We start from the raw sequence: 15,524 nt of genomic DNA on the forward strand, positions 1-15,524 counted from the left end.
GAATTAGTTGCTTCACTGCAACTCCATAAGAAAAGAAAATAAACAAAAAGCCATACAGAAGCAGAGGTACATTAGGGACTGTGAAAGAAAAGGAAAAAAAAAGAGCTGTCTTGTATTCTTCAGCCACAATGGTTTTAGAATCAAAATCCAACAAGTTTACTAGTGAGGATAACACCCTCTTACTTGTTTTACTGATCCCAAATCCTTAACTATCCTATGTCTGATTTAATGCCATCTTCTCTGTGTGTCAAGTATTTAAGAGATAAAGTTATTTACATGACTGTGTTCTTTAACCAAAATCAAAGCTGTTGCTGGTTCTGCATTATTGCAAGAAGTTTTACATTTTCAGAAGTGTGAAATGAGCTCATTGTATTAGACTGACTGTTGTTGGACAAAACTGTGAACTGATAAACTGCAGTGAAATCATTAGGAACACTCTGTGCCCAGGGAGCTTGAGAACTCTATTAGCTTAAGAAATAGCTTTTGAAATGTTTTTATGAGACCTTGGGGAGCTGTATGAAATCCCTCTAGACAGCTTGGTGAAACACCGGTAATTAGTAAGTGGGTTTTTTTAATCCAAGACATAATTGTTTTGTCTTGTGGTATTTTAGAACTGGAGGGTCTGATTTTCCTGTTATCAAGGGGGTTGTCATGGTACAGAATGAATAACTTCCTTTTCAGAGGGAGGGGAGGAATGGATTATTTTGCATGGTTTAAAAAAGTGCCTTACTGGCAAGGAACATATTAATAAATGGATTGTTTGGAATGCATTGTGACTCTTTCAGCTGTAATGTGGATTCAGGAAGGCTCAGCCCCTTCCAGGGAAGCTCTGAAGGGCATTGAGCCTCCAAAAGCTGGTGATGCCAATGAAGGAACTCTGCACACCCTGAGGAATTAATGGTGCTGATTGTTTGTTCTCTTTCCATCGTGACAGGCCTATGAGAGAAGGTTTCCTACGTGCCCTCTGATCCCCATGTTTGTAGCCAGTGACACTGTAAACGAGTACAGGAGTGAGGATGGGGCCATCCACGTCATCGAGCGGCGCTGCAAGCTGGACATCGACGCTCCACGGCTGCTGAAAAAGGTGAGGAGCTTTGGAGTGCCTGGTTTGTACTTCTGGATATCCCTTCCCCTGAATGCTGTACCTTAACAGAATCTGTGCCTCTTCCCCAGATTGCAGGAGTGGACTACGTCTACTTTGTCCAGAAGAACTCTCTGAACAGGCGAGAAAGGACTCTGCATATAGAAGCCTACAATGAAACCTTCTCTAACAGAGTCATCATTAATGAGCACTGTTCTTACACAGTGAGTAACAGCAGGCCTTTGCTGGTGCTGCAGATGGAGCCCAGGGAGTGTTCAGATCTCAAGACTCAAACAGAGCTTGGGGTTGTTCCTTGGCTTTTGCCTTGCAAGAAAAAAAAATAACCAACACAGGGCCCTGAGGGATAATTGTTAGCGTTAAATGTAACACACTTGCCTCAGGAACTGAGACACGTTTGGCACCCTCTTGCTTGAGCATCTTCTCAGAGAGCAGAACACAACATAATTTGCTGTGTTTGACAGCTCTGTTTAGGCAAATCTGTGCTTTGTAGCAGCAGTGTGGGACTTGGTGAGGCTGATGACACCCTGACAGAACTGTCAGAGGAAAGTTCAGCTGATTTGCCTTCTGCTCAGCTCAGACAGAAGTTCACTGAGTCAGCTATGTTTTAACCTATCTTTTTTCATTGTTCTTGGTCTTCAGTGCAAATGTTGATGCAGAGGAGTCTGGTGGCAGGCCTGCTGCTCTGCTCTGGTCATGGTTTATTTCTGAATGGCTCAGCCCATCCTCATGGGCTCTTACAGCACGTACTGTAGCAGTAGAGCTTCAAATTGATGCTAAAGGTCAGACCAGAGCTAACAAATGTGACTGATTTATTTGTGTTGTAGCACTGTAGCACTCTTTTTAGGTCATAACATTTTCTGTTGTGTTTAACTTGTGGTTAAAAGATCACGAGGTGCCAAACCCACTTGACACTATTATCTAATCTTTTTATAATTATTTCTGATGTAACTTCTAGGGTAAATTTAAGAATACTCTTCCTCTTACCTGCAGTTTTTATGTGAAAGCTCTGTTCAAATGGGGGAAATGCTGTACAGGAAAGTGCATGTGGTAAATATGTACAAAACACAGTACTTCCCTATGCCCATTTGTTCTATTCAATCAAGAAATTAGGTGAATACTAAACCAGGTTTTTAATGGAAAAATAAATTGCTTCTAAATGTTCATTTTTATTAAAGCTACTTGTAATTGAATTTAGAAAAATACAGGAAGATTCTTAAATGATGTTATGAGTTATACTTACTGAGGCTGTACAAGCTATTCTTGTATCTCCCATTCCCTAATGCAGAAACAGAAAATGAAGGGAAAAGGAATTTTTTTTCTGTAGTTGTCTCCTTATAAAGTGTTGATCCTGTTCTTAGCCAAATTTAGCATGTTTTGAGGGGGAAGGGAACCCTAAGGCATCAGGCCAGTTACATGCTCAGAAATCCAGCCTTTTGTGATGTTTTCATAATGACAAATTCAGAGACCAGCCTAGAAATTTCTTGAACAAATCTATTTTAGCTGAAGAGAGTTTAAAAAACAGCTTTTTGTAACAGTATCAGCATCAATTGTAGAATTGTTTAGGTTGGAAAAGCCCTTTAAGATCCAGTCCAACTAAAAGCCTGTTTCAGGATCATGTCAGTAAAGCAAGAGATAAGCTAAGAGGGAAGGTGTCAGCTGAGTGAGGACTGTGCACTTCTGTCTGTGGCATTATCATGGGATAACAAACACAGTTTTCATTCTACAGAATGCTAAAGTACCTCCTGGGTCAGTGAGGGAACAGTGTTTTGGCTGTCTCTTAGAAGCATGTTGGTCATGCTGCCCCTGCCCTTGCTGCAGGGCTGAGCTGGCTCTGAGCTATCAGCCACAGCAGAGTTCCCTGTGGAGGCTTTTACCCTGTTCCACACACACCCTGCAGTCCCAGCCCTAATCTAGACTGAGACAGTGTAGAAATGGGCAGTCCTCTGGTTCTTGCCTGGTGCATTTGTGTTTCTCCACCCTCCCATTTCTTGTTAACACAGAAAAAAAAAAAGGGACTGTGGGACCATGGAAGGGCTTCTCAGCTTTTTGTCCTTTGGTGTTGCCTCTTCCCAACTGAAGCAAGTGAAGCCAGACACCTCAAATTCCATTTGAATGTTTCTGACTGTGTGAACCTGTAAAACAAGAAACATTTCAAATATTATGAGAGAGAAAAAAAACCCTAAATGGATAACTGAGCTGTATGATCTTTTGACTTGCAGGTTCATCCTGACAATGAAGATTGGACCTGTTTTGAGCAGTCAGCAAGTCTGGATATCAAATCTTTTTTTGGTTTTGAAAGCACAGTGGAAAAGATTGCCATGAAGCAATACACCAGCAATATTAAAAAGGTGAGCCTGCAATTGGGAAGGATGTGCCTGGCTCCAAGTTACCAAAAGGCAATGAGGCTGCTGCTAAGTAACAGGCCGTTCTGCTCTGAAAGCTGGGCTGCTTTGCTAAAGGCCTGGGGCAGTGTGTCTTTGTAGGGGTGTTTCAAATGAAATCTTCAGAGATCTGATCACTTAATTTTCAGCCCAATCCTTTCTGTGCCTAAATGTGTGGGTTTTTTTCAGTAGCTGAAGGAAATTTTCTTTTTTGAAGGGAAAAGAAATAATAGAGTACTACCTGAAGCAGCTGGAGGAAGAAGGAATAACTTTTGTCCCTCGCTGGACTCCTCCTGTTGCATGTAAATCAGAGAGCAGCACATCCCACCTGAGGAGACCAGTGTCACCTGCCATTAATATCCCAGAGTCTGCCACAAAGGAGGGCTTGAGCAACAAGGAGATCCTCAACACCTCCAGCAGCCCCTCGGAGCCCACTGCAGGAACACCCGATGGTATGGGGGTCTGGTCTGTTTTACTGGGAACCTTTGTACTGGAGAGGCTCTCAGCACTGGGCAGCTTCTCCTGGGCAGCTGAGGAGCTCCACATTGGCTCCTGAGTTGGTGACATGCAGTGTTAAACTGTGGGCTCACCAGGCAGTGACACATGGCAGAGCTCAGGCAGCTGGTACAGGCTGAGCTCGTGAGTGGAGATCAAAAGCAGAAAAGCTCTTTGCTGTTCATTGGGTTGCAAATGAACAGTCTGTTCTTACCCTGAAATTCAGGGATGGGTATAAGTGTAGAAATGATGGGGAGGAAACAGGTGAAACTTCCCTACTCACAGTCTTCTGGGAATTTGGGAAAATTCTTGTACTAGGAGACCAAAGCTTCTCTAAGGATTTCCAGAAGCAGCAAGCCCAGTGGTGCTGTGGATTGATGAATCTGAGTATACTGGCAAAACGCTTTTACAAATGTTCCTTCTTTAGCTGCAGAAGGAGAATTTTATCTTCTTCATGAAGATGACTGTGTTTGTTGCCTTGCTCATCTTTTCATTGATTCAGTGGAACTTTATTCAGTTCTGACTGCGCCGAACACAGCGGCTGCTTTGAGACAGCAGCAAATCAGATCACTTGGTGCTTGGCCTAGGTCAGGACCACTCTGATCATCTGCAATCTCTTTTTAGATAAGCTGGATGCAGACTACATCAAGAGGTACCTGGGGGACCTGACCCCGATGCAGGAGAGCTGCCTCATCCGCCTGCGGCAGTGGCTCCAGGAGACGCACAAAGGCAAAGTGAGTTCCTGGGGGTGTCCCCTGCCTCAGGGTGTGTGACACAAGGTGGGCCTGAGGAAACCTCCTGCCACACCCCCTGGGGATGACTCTTTCTGCTAAGTGGCTCTTCATGATCAAACCCTAAATTTAAGCAGTGGCAATAGGGGGAGTTAGTTGTGACTGTCCAGCTGACTTTGCAGCTGAGGTGCTTCAATAACTAGCATGAAAGCCTGTCAGACTGTCAGTTAAACTGCCACTGGGGAATAACATCAGATTTATAAGTCTTCCTGGTTTCTACAATGACCTTATTTTTACATTTGTTTGTTTTGGCCAAACGTCACAGTCATAAACACTGAAACACTGGTAGCAGTGGAGCACTGATAACAAGGCTGGGGTTTTTCCCGTGCCCTTTGATTTGCATGTATGTGTCTCAGCTTCCTCTAACTTTAAAATAAAACAGTCTATGTTTTGTCCTGATTTATTTAAATTGGACTGGCTTGGTATGGTCATACAGGTGGAAATGATTGCATTAGAGTTCATGAAATTTTTATATCCCTTATGAAGGTAGCTGCAGTGCCTGACAGGGCTTATGATCTTGTTTCAAACAAAGGCTGATTTTCTTGAGTAACTCCCAGTGTTACACGCCATCCTCTTGCATTGGTGCAGGACTGCACATTTTTCAGCTTCTATTGTTTGGGTTTGTGTTCTTGTTTCAAACCTAGAATACAAAATTGGGTTTGGTTTTGTTAATAGATCCCAAAGGATGAGCACATTTTAAGATTCCTGCGTGCCCGGGACTTCAACATCGACAAAGCAAGAGAGATCCTTTGCCAGTCCCTGACATGGCGTAAGCAGCACCAGGTGGATTATATTCTGGACACCTGGAATCCTCCCCAGGTGCTCCAGGATTACTATGCAGGAGGCTGGCATCACCATGACAAAGGTATGGTTCAGTACAAAATACGTACTGAACATATTCATATGTTTTGAATCAAAGGTGATAGTTGTCCTTCTGTTAACTAGAGGTGGCTAGAACTTCTCAGTTGTTATATACTAAAGACACTTGAATTGATAGAATGTTTTGGGTTGAAAGAGAATTTAAAATAATCTTGTTCCATTTCCCTGCCATGGGCAGGGACACCTTCCTATAGACGAGGTTGCTCAGAGCCCCATCCAACCCAGCCTTGAACACTTCCAGAGACATCCAGAGCTTCTCTGGGCAGCCTGTTCCAGTGCCTTTGCCAGCCCTCAGCTGCTGGAGGCAGAGTCCTGGATCAGAGTCTTTCTGACTAATACTGACATACTTAAATTTGTTTTGCCAGAAGCTTAAAAAAAGTGATTAATTGCGCTTCCATAATACTCTGAGATGCTTAGAAGAGTGTTAGGCAAACGCTGAGTGTGCTCTTTCAGTGATTAAAAGGTGTTTGTAAATAAGTATATCTTTGTAATCAATTTACTTCTGATGTTGCATTAATCTGCTGATGGCATAAATGAATATTTATTTGGCATTACGATCAGCTTAATGATGAGAAGTGGAATGTTGCAAAAACATCAAATAGAGCAGGTTTGTTTAAGAAGAGAAGCAGCTTTGGCTGAATTCCCTTTGTGCTGTGATCCACAGCCTGACACAATCCCCTGTCCCTCTGCTTTATCGTGCACTGATCTCGTGCTAGTACATACATAGAAATGAAACATGCTGGAATTCGTGGCTTGAGGCAAGCTGGGCTCTTTAGATAAGGAAATGATCTCTTACTGTGAGCGATCTGTGCTCTGATTGAGTCTTTTCCCACCAGGCACCATTGTTTCTGCTCAGCTCTTCCTTTTTCAAGCAGCATATGAAACAGGGCAGGATGCTGTCAGCAGTAGTGGCCAGGAGACAGGGAGGATGCAGCAGAAGTTTAATCACAGAGCTTGAATGGCTCTTCCCTGCTGCTCTGGGTTTGACAGACCTCAAACTGAGAAAATGGAAAATGAGAATGTGCTTGTAAAGATTGTAGGGAAAAAGACCTGTTAATAAGTTCTCCCTTTCAGCCTGTTCCTTGCCTGTCCTTTGCAAAGACTTCCTCTGTCAATAGCACACAACTGGGTCCTGCCAGTGAGCAGAAAGGTGCAAAATGCATCAAAGGCTTGTTTAATGTTCTTCTGAGAAGTTCTGGAGTCTTGCGGTGAACTTCATGCCCCCTCCCTTCCCCTGCAGTTCCTTTGATCTCTCTTGCAGCATGCCCACAAGTAAAGCATGGCTTTGTCAATAATGGAAACACCATTTCAGAACTGAGCAGTTCTCTATAATTTAAAACTTTACAGTGGTAGGTTCTTTTTTTAAGCCCTCTTTTCTAGTATTGCTCCTTTCCTCCTACATATGCTAAATGTGCCAAACTTAAGCTGGCTGAATGCTGTGTGGCTTTTAGTGCTACAGCAAAGGCAGCAGTGATAATGAAGGATGTTGTCTAGAATGAGCTATCTGTACTAAAGAAAATAAGTTATTATTTTGGCTGGCAATTAGCACAGATTTCTATACATCTGAATGGCTTTTATTTTGACAGGAATGCTTCAATCTAATGTCTTTTTAACACTACAAAGCTCTAATGGAATATAAATTGTACAGTAATAACAAAGCACTGTCAGCTGAGACTCTCCTTCATGTGTCATTTGGGTGGACCAGGGTTACTGAGCTGTTAGTTTGGGTTTGGAGGCATCTGTGTGAGGGAGGGAGACCTGCTACGAAGCTTAATAGCAGTTTTTGTTTAGTGTTTCAAAAGCTAAACAGTACATTCCAAGATAAGTGTGTGCTGATATTAAAATAACATTTTCTTTTAGTCCACCTGATAAAACATAAAACACTGTGAACTTCCATGGAGGCAGTGTCTTTGCCAAATAAATAACTTGCCTTGGCTCTGCAGTTTTGGTTGTTTGTTGGGTTTTTTTTTAATAATGTGGTTTTTGCAGTTTTTCTCCTTGTGTCCCAAAGGACTTAATGATAATTTGATAATGTCTCTTGCAGCTTTTGGAGGGGAGTGAAACTGCACAGACAACAAGACTTGAGGGAGATTTTTATGTAGAAAGCTTCTTTTCTTCTTTTTATATTGTATGCTAACATATTCACTTTTATAAGCTGTTTAGAATAGATGAAGCAAAGCTTAACAAGTGGATCACAGCTTTAGGAGGAGCCTGGGAGCTGTTTTGTACAACTAAGAGCCAGAAATGCAAACTTTGATTCTCAATTTCAGCCAACACAGTAATTCACCTTAGTGCCTGAGTATCCTGCCAGTGTCAGGCTGCCCCAGTGTGCAGGCAGGGCTCTAATGCAGAGGGTCCAGCTGGAGCTGATCTCTAGAGCAGAGTCTGTTCTCACCAGGCTTAACCTGCATTAACAGGGCTGTGTGCCAGTTCTGCACAGGGTGCAGTGACAGAGCTGGAGTGTGGCTCCATCCAGCAGGCTCTGCAGAGGGCAGGCTCTGGGTTAACCCTTGGTTTCATTAATTCCCAGATGTCAGGATGGTTATTTTCCCGGAAAAGTTGCTGTAAACTCTCCAGAGCACTATTGCAGCACGCGTGATAAAAGCCTCACAGCCTTCCTTGCAGCTCTGCAGTTACAGGAAAAGCTTCAGTTCATTGGTGTACCTGAGCTGTCTTGGAAGCTAAGAATAGTCTGTGTCATTAATTGTGTATACCAAGGTCTGGAGTGTACTGATGTACTCACAGTCCTTTGAACTTTCCATGAAGGTCAGGGAGCTATTTCTGAATCAGGATATCTCCATTTTGCAGCTCATTTACAGGTGATCCGTTGGTATGGCTGCACAGAGTGATGTTTATATTGCTGTCTGCTCTTGATTCTTCCTCTTGCAGGGGGGAGGTTTAACTGTTACGTTTGTTTCCATGTGAATTGTTCAGAAGCAGCTCTCTCACAGTCCCTTGCTGTGTGGTTTGTGTCTCTGTGCAGACGGGCGCCCGCTGTACGTGCTGAGGCTGGGCCAGATGGACACCAAGGGCCTGGTGCGAGCGCTGGGGGAGGAGGCCCTGCTGCGCTACGTGAGTGTTTCTACAGCTCCTAACAACTCCAGGTGTTCATTCAGGAACCCTTCTGCCACAGCAGCCACCCCTCAGGGCATTCTGATGGGCTCTCTGGCCATCAGTTTTTGGTTGGAACACATCTGAAAGCCCCTGGTAGCCGTTCCTGGTGTGTTCTGCAGGCTGGTGGAAAGGCAGAGCTCCTGGCAGCTGCTGTGGTTATTGACTGGCATTTGCACAGATTCTTCTGCACTTGTGCAGGGCTTCAGGCTCCAGTCTCTGCTCTTGTACAGAAGAGAAAATGCCCCACTCAGGATTTTGTCAAGCCTGTATTCCAAGGATAAGAATCATGTATTTTTAAAGAAAAAGTGCTTGCCTGTAGTTCTGCCTTCTCTAAAGACATTTACATCCACAGACTGTTACTGTGGATCTGCTCAGCTTCCAAGCAGAAATCTGGCAGAATTCCAGGTTTGCACTAACTTTTTTTGACTCCTAGTAATGACAGGAGTAGCCATAGTGACTATTAAAAACAGGGACTGGATTTTATTTTTCTCTCCTAGTAGCATTTCCAAGCAGACACTAAGTTTTATTTGCTTGCCCTAGTTCTGTTTCAAGGTTGCTTTCTGTGATTTATAAAGGGGCTTTAATTATTACTAATGAGTAATTAAGGGTAATTGTAATGATTTCTAGTTCATTCTTTGGTGTGGGGAAAAGTTTATGCTGGTTTGATCTTGTAGTTTTAATTAGTCTTTGGATATAAACATATTTTCTTTATCCCACCTACTGAGTTTGAGACTGTCTTTTCTGAACCCCACTCTTTCTTGTGCAGGTTCTTTCAATAAATGAAGAAGGGCTGAGGCGATGTGAGGAGAATACAAAAGTATTTGGCAGGCCAATAAGGTAAAGTCTGCTCTGTGGGAATTAGCTGCTTTCATGGGGTTTGGGGGGAGATGTCAGGCAGTGGAACAAGCAGAGGATAGGCTGTGTCTCACATGCAGGTACAATCACACAGTTAATTAAGAGCCTGCCCAATTAGTGGGGCTAGAGGGAATGTCCCTGGGGAAGCCTGAGGGACACACAACACCTGCCCTCAAAATGGTTCTGTTGGGGCTGTTTCTTTTCTGTTCCCTTCTACTGCTGGATACCTGCAGAGCAGTGCAGCTTAACTCCCAAATCTGTTTGGGGGTTGGATTTTACAGGCACTGGGCATTGGTGCAGGCTGCTAAAAAAACAGGCCATGATGTATCATGAGGAACGTTTCCAGTAGTTTAAGGTGTGGCTCCCATGTCACTTTTTCATCCACAGTCCACTCCAAGGCTCATTACAGTCAGTTCTGCTTTGCATTCTCCATTTATTATGTGTGGCTACTCAGCTGTTGATCCAAGGTGAGGTCATGAGGCTCCTGTGGAATCTGGGATCTAGTTTTCCAGGTTCTGGCATGACTTCATGTGGAGTTCAGTCAAAATTGGTTTGCTAGCCCATCTTTAAGTCATTGTAGGGCTCACTTGTGAAAGTGGTAACTGCAAAATGGATTTAAGGGCGTGGAATGAAGGCAAAACCTGAAAAGATGCCATGTTGCTTGGACTCTCTCCAGTTTCTTCCTCCTTCCCCTAATCTCTAAGGTCCAGAGACGTGGGGTGTGCCTGCTTATCCTTTCCATGTTACAGAACTTCCTGCCTGAGCTCTCTGAGGAAGGTCAAATCCAAGGAGAAGTCTCATGGTGCTGCCTCCTGGATCTTCATTTGTAGCCATAATCCTAAAGGGCTGCATATTAAACATTTAAAGTGAAACAAAGAAGGGTTTGGTGTTTCATAGAAGCCTTATGCATAATGTAATGGCTGCTGGCTGGTGCAGCACAGCTGTAAATCTTGAATTCCTGCCCAGGGCAAGACCTGAGCTTGGAAAGAAACTGAAACACATGCTGCAGCTCAGTAGTTAGTATTAAGAACATATCTCTTCCTATAGAAAAGACTTTCTTCACTGAGATCTGACAACAGAATTAGCTTTGATGGGTATTGGCACCATTGTGCTCTGTGTTAGTAGGAAATCTGCTCTGTGAATGTTAAATTGCTTCAGAGCAGCAGCGTGGCCACTTAATTGATCTCCCAGTAAAAGCAATGGTTTAATGTTTGGGCTGACTGTTGACAGGGCTTTTTTTTTTGGCTTCATATGAACTGAACTTTTATCTGGAATCTGAAATGTCTGTGGGGGAGTGTGCAGAGTGATTACTGCACACCCCTTAAACTCCAGTGTTTACAGGCCACACAAAGCAAGGAGGTAAAACAGGAGGAACCAAAACATGCAGAGGGGCCCCACATTTCAGTGTGTCGGGCACTTGCATAAGCAAGGAGAATTTTGATGTTACTGAGATTTTACTTTTCCTATTTGTCTCTCTCAAACTCAGCTCTTGGACCTGTCTGGTAGATCTGGAAGGCTTGAACATGAGGCATTTATGGAGACCTGGTGTCAAGGCCTTGCTGAGAATCATTGAGGTGGTTGAAGCTAATTACCCTGAGACCCTGGGCCGTCTACTTATCCTAAGAGCACCTCGAGTATTCCCAGTTCTCTGGACACTGGTATGTGTGTAATCCAAGGTGTTCCTCAGTTCTCTCAGGTTGTAAAAGCACTTGAGATCAGGCTGTACGTGCAGCAAATGTTGCCATTTGGGAGCATGTCCTATATATAGGATTCCTGGAGTGGATTAAAAAAACACCACCTGATTACACTGTTGGTTGATTTGGCTTCTTTGTGGTGTGGACTTTGCATAACCAGGATGGTAACACTCAGTGTGATCAAAACTGATTCCTTCAAAACTGACTTGAAAACAATGTAAATTGACTTGACAAAAACGTGAGGGCCTGATCTGTTCTGATTTTCTTTCTTTGTAGGTTAGTCCATTCATTGATGACAACACTAGAAAGAAATTCCTTATTTATGCTGGAAATGACTACCAGGGTCCTGGGGGACTGCTGGATTACATCGATAAAGAAATTATCCCTGATTTCCTTGGTGGAGAGTGCATGGTATGAATATAAACTATTTCATATAGCAACTTATTTGTGGAGTATTTTAAAATTATTATTTTTCCTCTCCTCTAAGCAAAGAAGTCTGTAAGCACAGAGTGATTCCTGGTGTAGTTTGGAGGTGAGGGCTGTGGTGTAGGATTCCAGGCTCAGTGCTGTTTTCTGGATCCACTTTAAAAAGAACAGTACAATGCTTCTCTCAGATGAATATCAAATATCTTATCAAAACAGCCAAGCACAGCTAAAAGCCATAGTCTGTTCCCTGGGATGTTCAGGCAAACATGGTAGCAGAGTTCTGAGCAAGAGCTGTCACTATCAGCTGATCCAGAGAGTCTGTCTCGCCTAAAAAACTGATCCCATAAGGAGCCTGAGGAACATGTGGGCACATCTGTGGCACATCTGCTAAGAGGGCTCAGCAAACAGCCCAGTCGCCCCACACAGAGTGTGCGGTTACCCCCAACAAACCAGAAAAGTGGTTTTACTGCAGGATACTGTAATTTCTCAGTCACTTGTCACATGCTTTGATAGTTGTTTCCTGCCTGGACCTTGGGTGTCAGTTGGATCTGGCATTTTAACATCTCGCTGATAAAGTAAAGTTTGTTTCACCTGTAATGCTTTTGGCAGCACAGGGTGGGTGTGTTTTCAACCCCTGTACACTCTCTAGATTCATTTCTGTACCATTCTTGAAAATTCATCTGTGTCAGTTCCAATAGAGTCTCAAATGATAATGAAGTACAGTTAGATGTGTTGGAGTAGAGCATGTGTTTATCTCCAGTGGGCTGGTTTTTGTTGCAGCTGTAGCTTTCAGTGTTATCTAATTTGGAGCTTAAAGCTGGCAAAATCCACTGCTTAAGTAAGCAAAAGTGAATGTTACCAGAAAGCAAATTGCTGCAATACTTCCTGCCAATTACAGGCAGTGGCAGTCTCTCTCTTCTTCTTTACTTCTGAGTATTTGAACAAAAATGACTTCTCTGAGATCTTCTCAATTCTCTGTTGTAATTTAGTTACCAAACACTTCTGCTTCCCCAGACACTTCTGTGGAACCTGTTGTCAACTTCATTGCTACAGGCTTCTTGAAACAAGAGTTTGCTTAGGGAAGTTGTGTAATCACTTCCAGTACTGAGCTGTCGGACAGCTGTAACTCAAAAACTGTTAACTTTCCTTGCTGCAGTGTCCTTTTACCTCCTTGGAAACTTTCTGTATCTCCCCATCATCCATCCTTAAATTTAGCTACCCCTGTTCTTTCAGGTCTCTGTAATTCTGTTTTTTCAGACTTAGTCACTATTGCCACTTCCCTCAGGATTCTGAATTGCTTCCCATCTTTCTTCAGTGTAAGGTGGTGTAAATGATAATTATAGCCTTTGCACAGTCCCTTTCTGGGGTGCTGGCTGTTGTGTATGTACAAGATCTGCTCCCCTGGTGTGCAGTTCTGCAAATGCCTCACACAGATCATTGTAAAAAGAATTACATATGTATCATGTACAAGCTTGCTTTCAGTCTGTTCCCTTCTCCAGAGCATTGCTGAATGTTTGTTTCTGAAGCTGGAAGGCACGGAACATGATGGGATGGTCACAGGAGATAATTTTTAATGTTTTTTTTTTTGTTTTGTTTTAGTGTGAAGTGCCAGAGGGTGGGCTGGTTCCCAAGTCCCTCTACCGGACAGCAGAAGAGTTGGAAAACGAAGACATCAAGCTTTGGACTGAAACAATCTACCAGTCTGCAAGTGTCTTCAAAGGAGCTCCACATGAGGTACAGCTCCTGCTGCCCTTTGCTTTCATTTTCATCTCAGCCCTCTGCTCCAAACTCGTCTCTTGGCCTGGGAATTGTTTATTGCTTGTTTATTTAGTCCCTGTGCTTCCACTTTCTGGAGCTGGTGCATGGTGATGCTTCAGTACCTGAAGTTTGTGATTGTTTGTCCTGTTACATTGTTTCCATTTAGAGAATATCACTGGTTTTCATCCTATTCAAAGCCCTGTTCTTCTAAGCGAAACAAGCAAAATTCTCAGAAGCTGCTTGAAAGCTTCTGAAAGTCTTGTGTTAGAATAGACACCTCATCAGGGGGGAATTTGTATCTGCAATGCCTCTTTTTAAAAATTATTTTAAAACTTTTTTAATAGTAGAAACTAAGCCCAGCAACAACAACAAAAAAAAAAAGCTCTGTTTTTGTCTTTTTTTTTCTGTAGAGTTTGTCTTTACTGAGCAGATTGTTGTTGTCTAATGTGTCTTTCCTGTCTCAGGTTCTCATCCAGATCGTGGATGCCTCGTCGGTGATCACATGGGATTTTGACGTGTGCAAGGGCGACATTGTTTTTAACATCTTCCACTCCAAAAGAGCCCCACAGCCTCCCAAAAAGGACTCTCTGGGAGCTCACAGTATTACATCTCCTGGTGGGAACAACGTGCAGTTGATAGACAAAGTCTGGCAGCTGGGGCGTGACTACAGCATGGTGGAGTCTCCCCTGATCTGCAAAGAAGGGGAGAGTGTGCAGGTGAGGCAGGCAGAGCCTCTCTGGGGGCAGATGGAGCCCACAAAACTGCCTGTTCTTACTCACAGCACTGACTGTGAGTGGTGACTCAGTGCTGGGCTGCCTGCTTGCTTTTGGCCAGCATTTCATTCAGCTGCTGTTCCAGGCTGGCTGCTGCAGGGAGCAGGGAGGGGATTTACATGGGATCTGCTGGGAGGGGGAAGTTCCATCAGTCCCTAGTGACTGAGGTGGTTCAGCACAGAACATGGGGAGGCCACCTAAAATGCACATCCAGAAAGTAAAAATCCTGCTTGGAGCTGTAATTCTGACAGTTATTTACTGTAGCAAATATTCTATGTTTGAGGAATTTCACAATGCCTGTTCTCAGTAATAAGAGAAGGCTGGAAATCAAGTCTGAGCTTCTGTGTGTTTGCCCTCTAATGGGCAGTGTAAGAGCTCCTGATGGCCAAAGCTCCTGAAGGTTTCTTTATACCATTTACAACCTGTCTTTAATTCCCAGTTTGATATAACATGCAGCATGTTTATAGTCACACTGCCACTGCTGTTCCTGTTGACTTGAAATGAGTCAAACAGCCTCTGAAAATGCAGCTCTTTAACTCACCAAGATGAAGTGTTAAACTGGAAATATGGACAGTGACCTCTTGAACTGTGAGGCAGGAACCTTGACTGCTCTTTTCAGGGTCTCAAAGGACAGCTGTGAATGAAAATAAATGGAAAAATGGATATTGTTTTAAAGCAGAACTTGTCCTTTCGGCATGTTAAATCCTAACCCCTTGACACTGTTGAATAGCTGGAGGAACTCCTGGTGTTCCATCCCAGATTTGATAAGGATGTTGTGTGGGGAGAGTCTCCCAGCACTGCCATTTGGCTGAGGAGCTGAAATATTGGCCTTGGGCAAAAATTCTGGGCATGTGGGCACTTCTTCTAAACTTGAAAAATAAATGTCAAGCCTACAAATCTCTGTTAAGCAGGTTAACTTTTGGTTTTTATTGTGTCTGCTCGCAGGGCTCCCATGTGACCAGGTGGCCTGGCTTCTACATTTTACAGTGGAAATTCCACAGCATGCCTGCCTGTGCTACAACCAACCTGCCTCGTGTGGATGATGTGCTGGCATCTCTACAGGTGTCCTCTCACAAATGTAAAGTCATGTACTATACAGAAGTGATTGGATCTGAAGACTTCAGGTATGTCTGGCCCAAGGGCAGCCAATGTCAAACCTTTCTGATTATTTGGATGGTCAAGTCAATGTCAACTGCACTTAAATGCAAGTAAATTGTGAGGGCCTTAAAAAGTTGCACTGAGGGCAATTAATGTAT

At 43.5% G+C, this 15,524-nt stretch overlaps 1 protein-coding gene across 1 annotated transcript in view; it reads left to right on the top strand.

Moving 5' to 3' along the window:
• SEC14L1 (SEC14 like lipid binding 1) overlaps positions 1-15,524 on the top strand; it is a 41,527-nt gene that overhangs the window by 22,947 nt on the left and 3,056 nt on the right. Inside the window, exons 3-15 of the mRNA XM_083874454.1 lie at positions 935-1,084; positions 1,174-1,305; positions 3,322-3,450; positions 3,701-3,935; positions 4,603-4,712; positions 5,445-5,634; positions 8,632-8,720; positions 9,529-9,599; positions 11,104-11,275; positions 11,588-11,722; positions 13,337-13,471; positions 13,960-14,211; positions 15,214-15,392. Coding sequence (XP_083730580.1) covers positions 935-1,084; positions 1,174-1,305; positions 3,322-3,450; positions 3,701-3,935; positions 4,603-4,712; positions 5,445-5,634; positions 8,632-8,720; positions 9,529-9,599; positions 11,104-11,275; positions 11,588-11,722; positions 13,337-13,471; positions 13,960-14,211; positions 15,214-15,392 — 1,979 coding nt within the window. The remainder of the gene's footprint in view (positions 1-934; positions 1,085-1,173; positions 1,306-3,321; positions 3,451-3,700; positions 3,936-4,602; positions 4,713-5,444; positions 5,635-8,631; positions 8,721-9,528; positions 9,600-11,103; positions 11,276-11,587; positions 11,723-13,336; positions 13,472-13,959; positions 14,212-15,213; positions 15,393-15,524) is intronic.

Source organism: Zosterops lateralis (assembly GCF_965231275.1).
Source record: "Zosterops lateralis genome assembly, chromosome: 18".
Classification (NCBI taxonomy): domain Eukaryota; kingdom Metazoa; phylum Chordata; class Aves; order Passeriformes; family Zosteropidae; genus Zosterops; species Zosterops lateralis.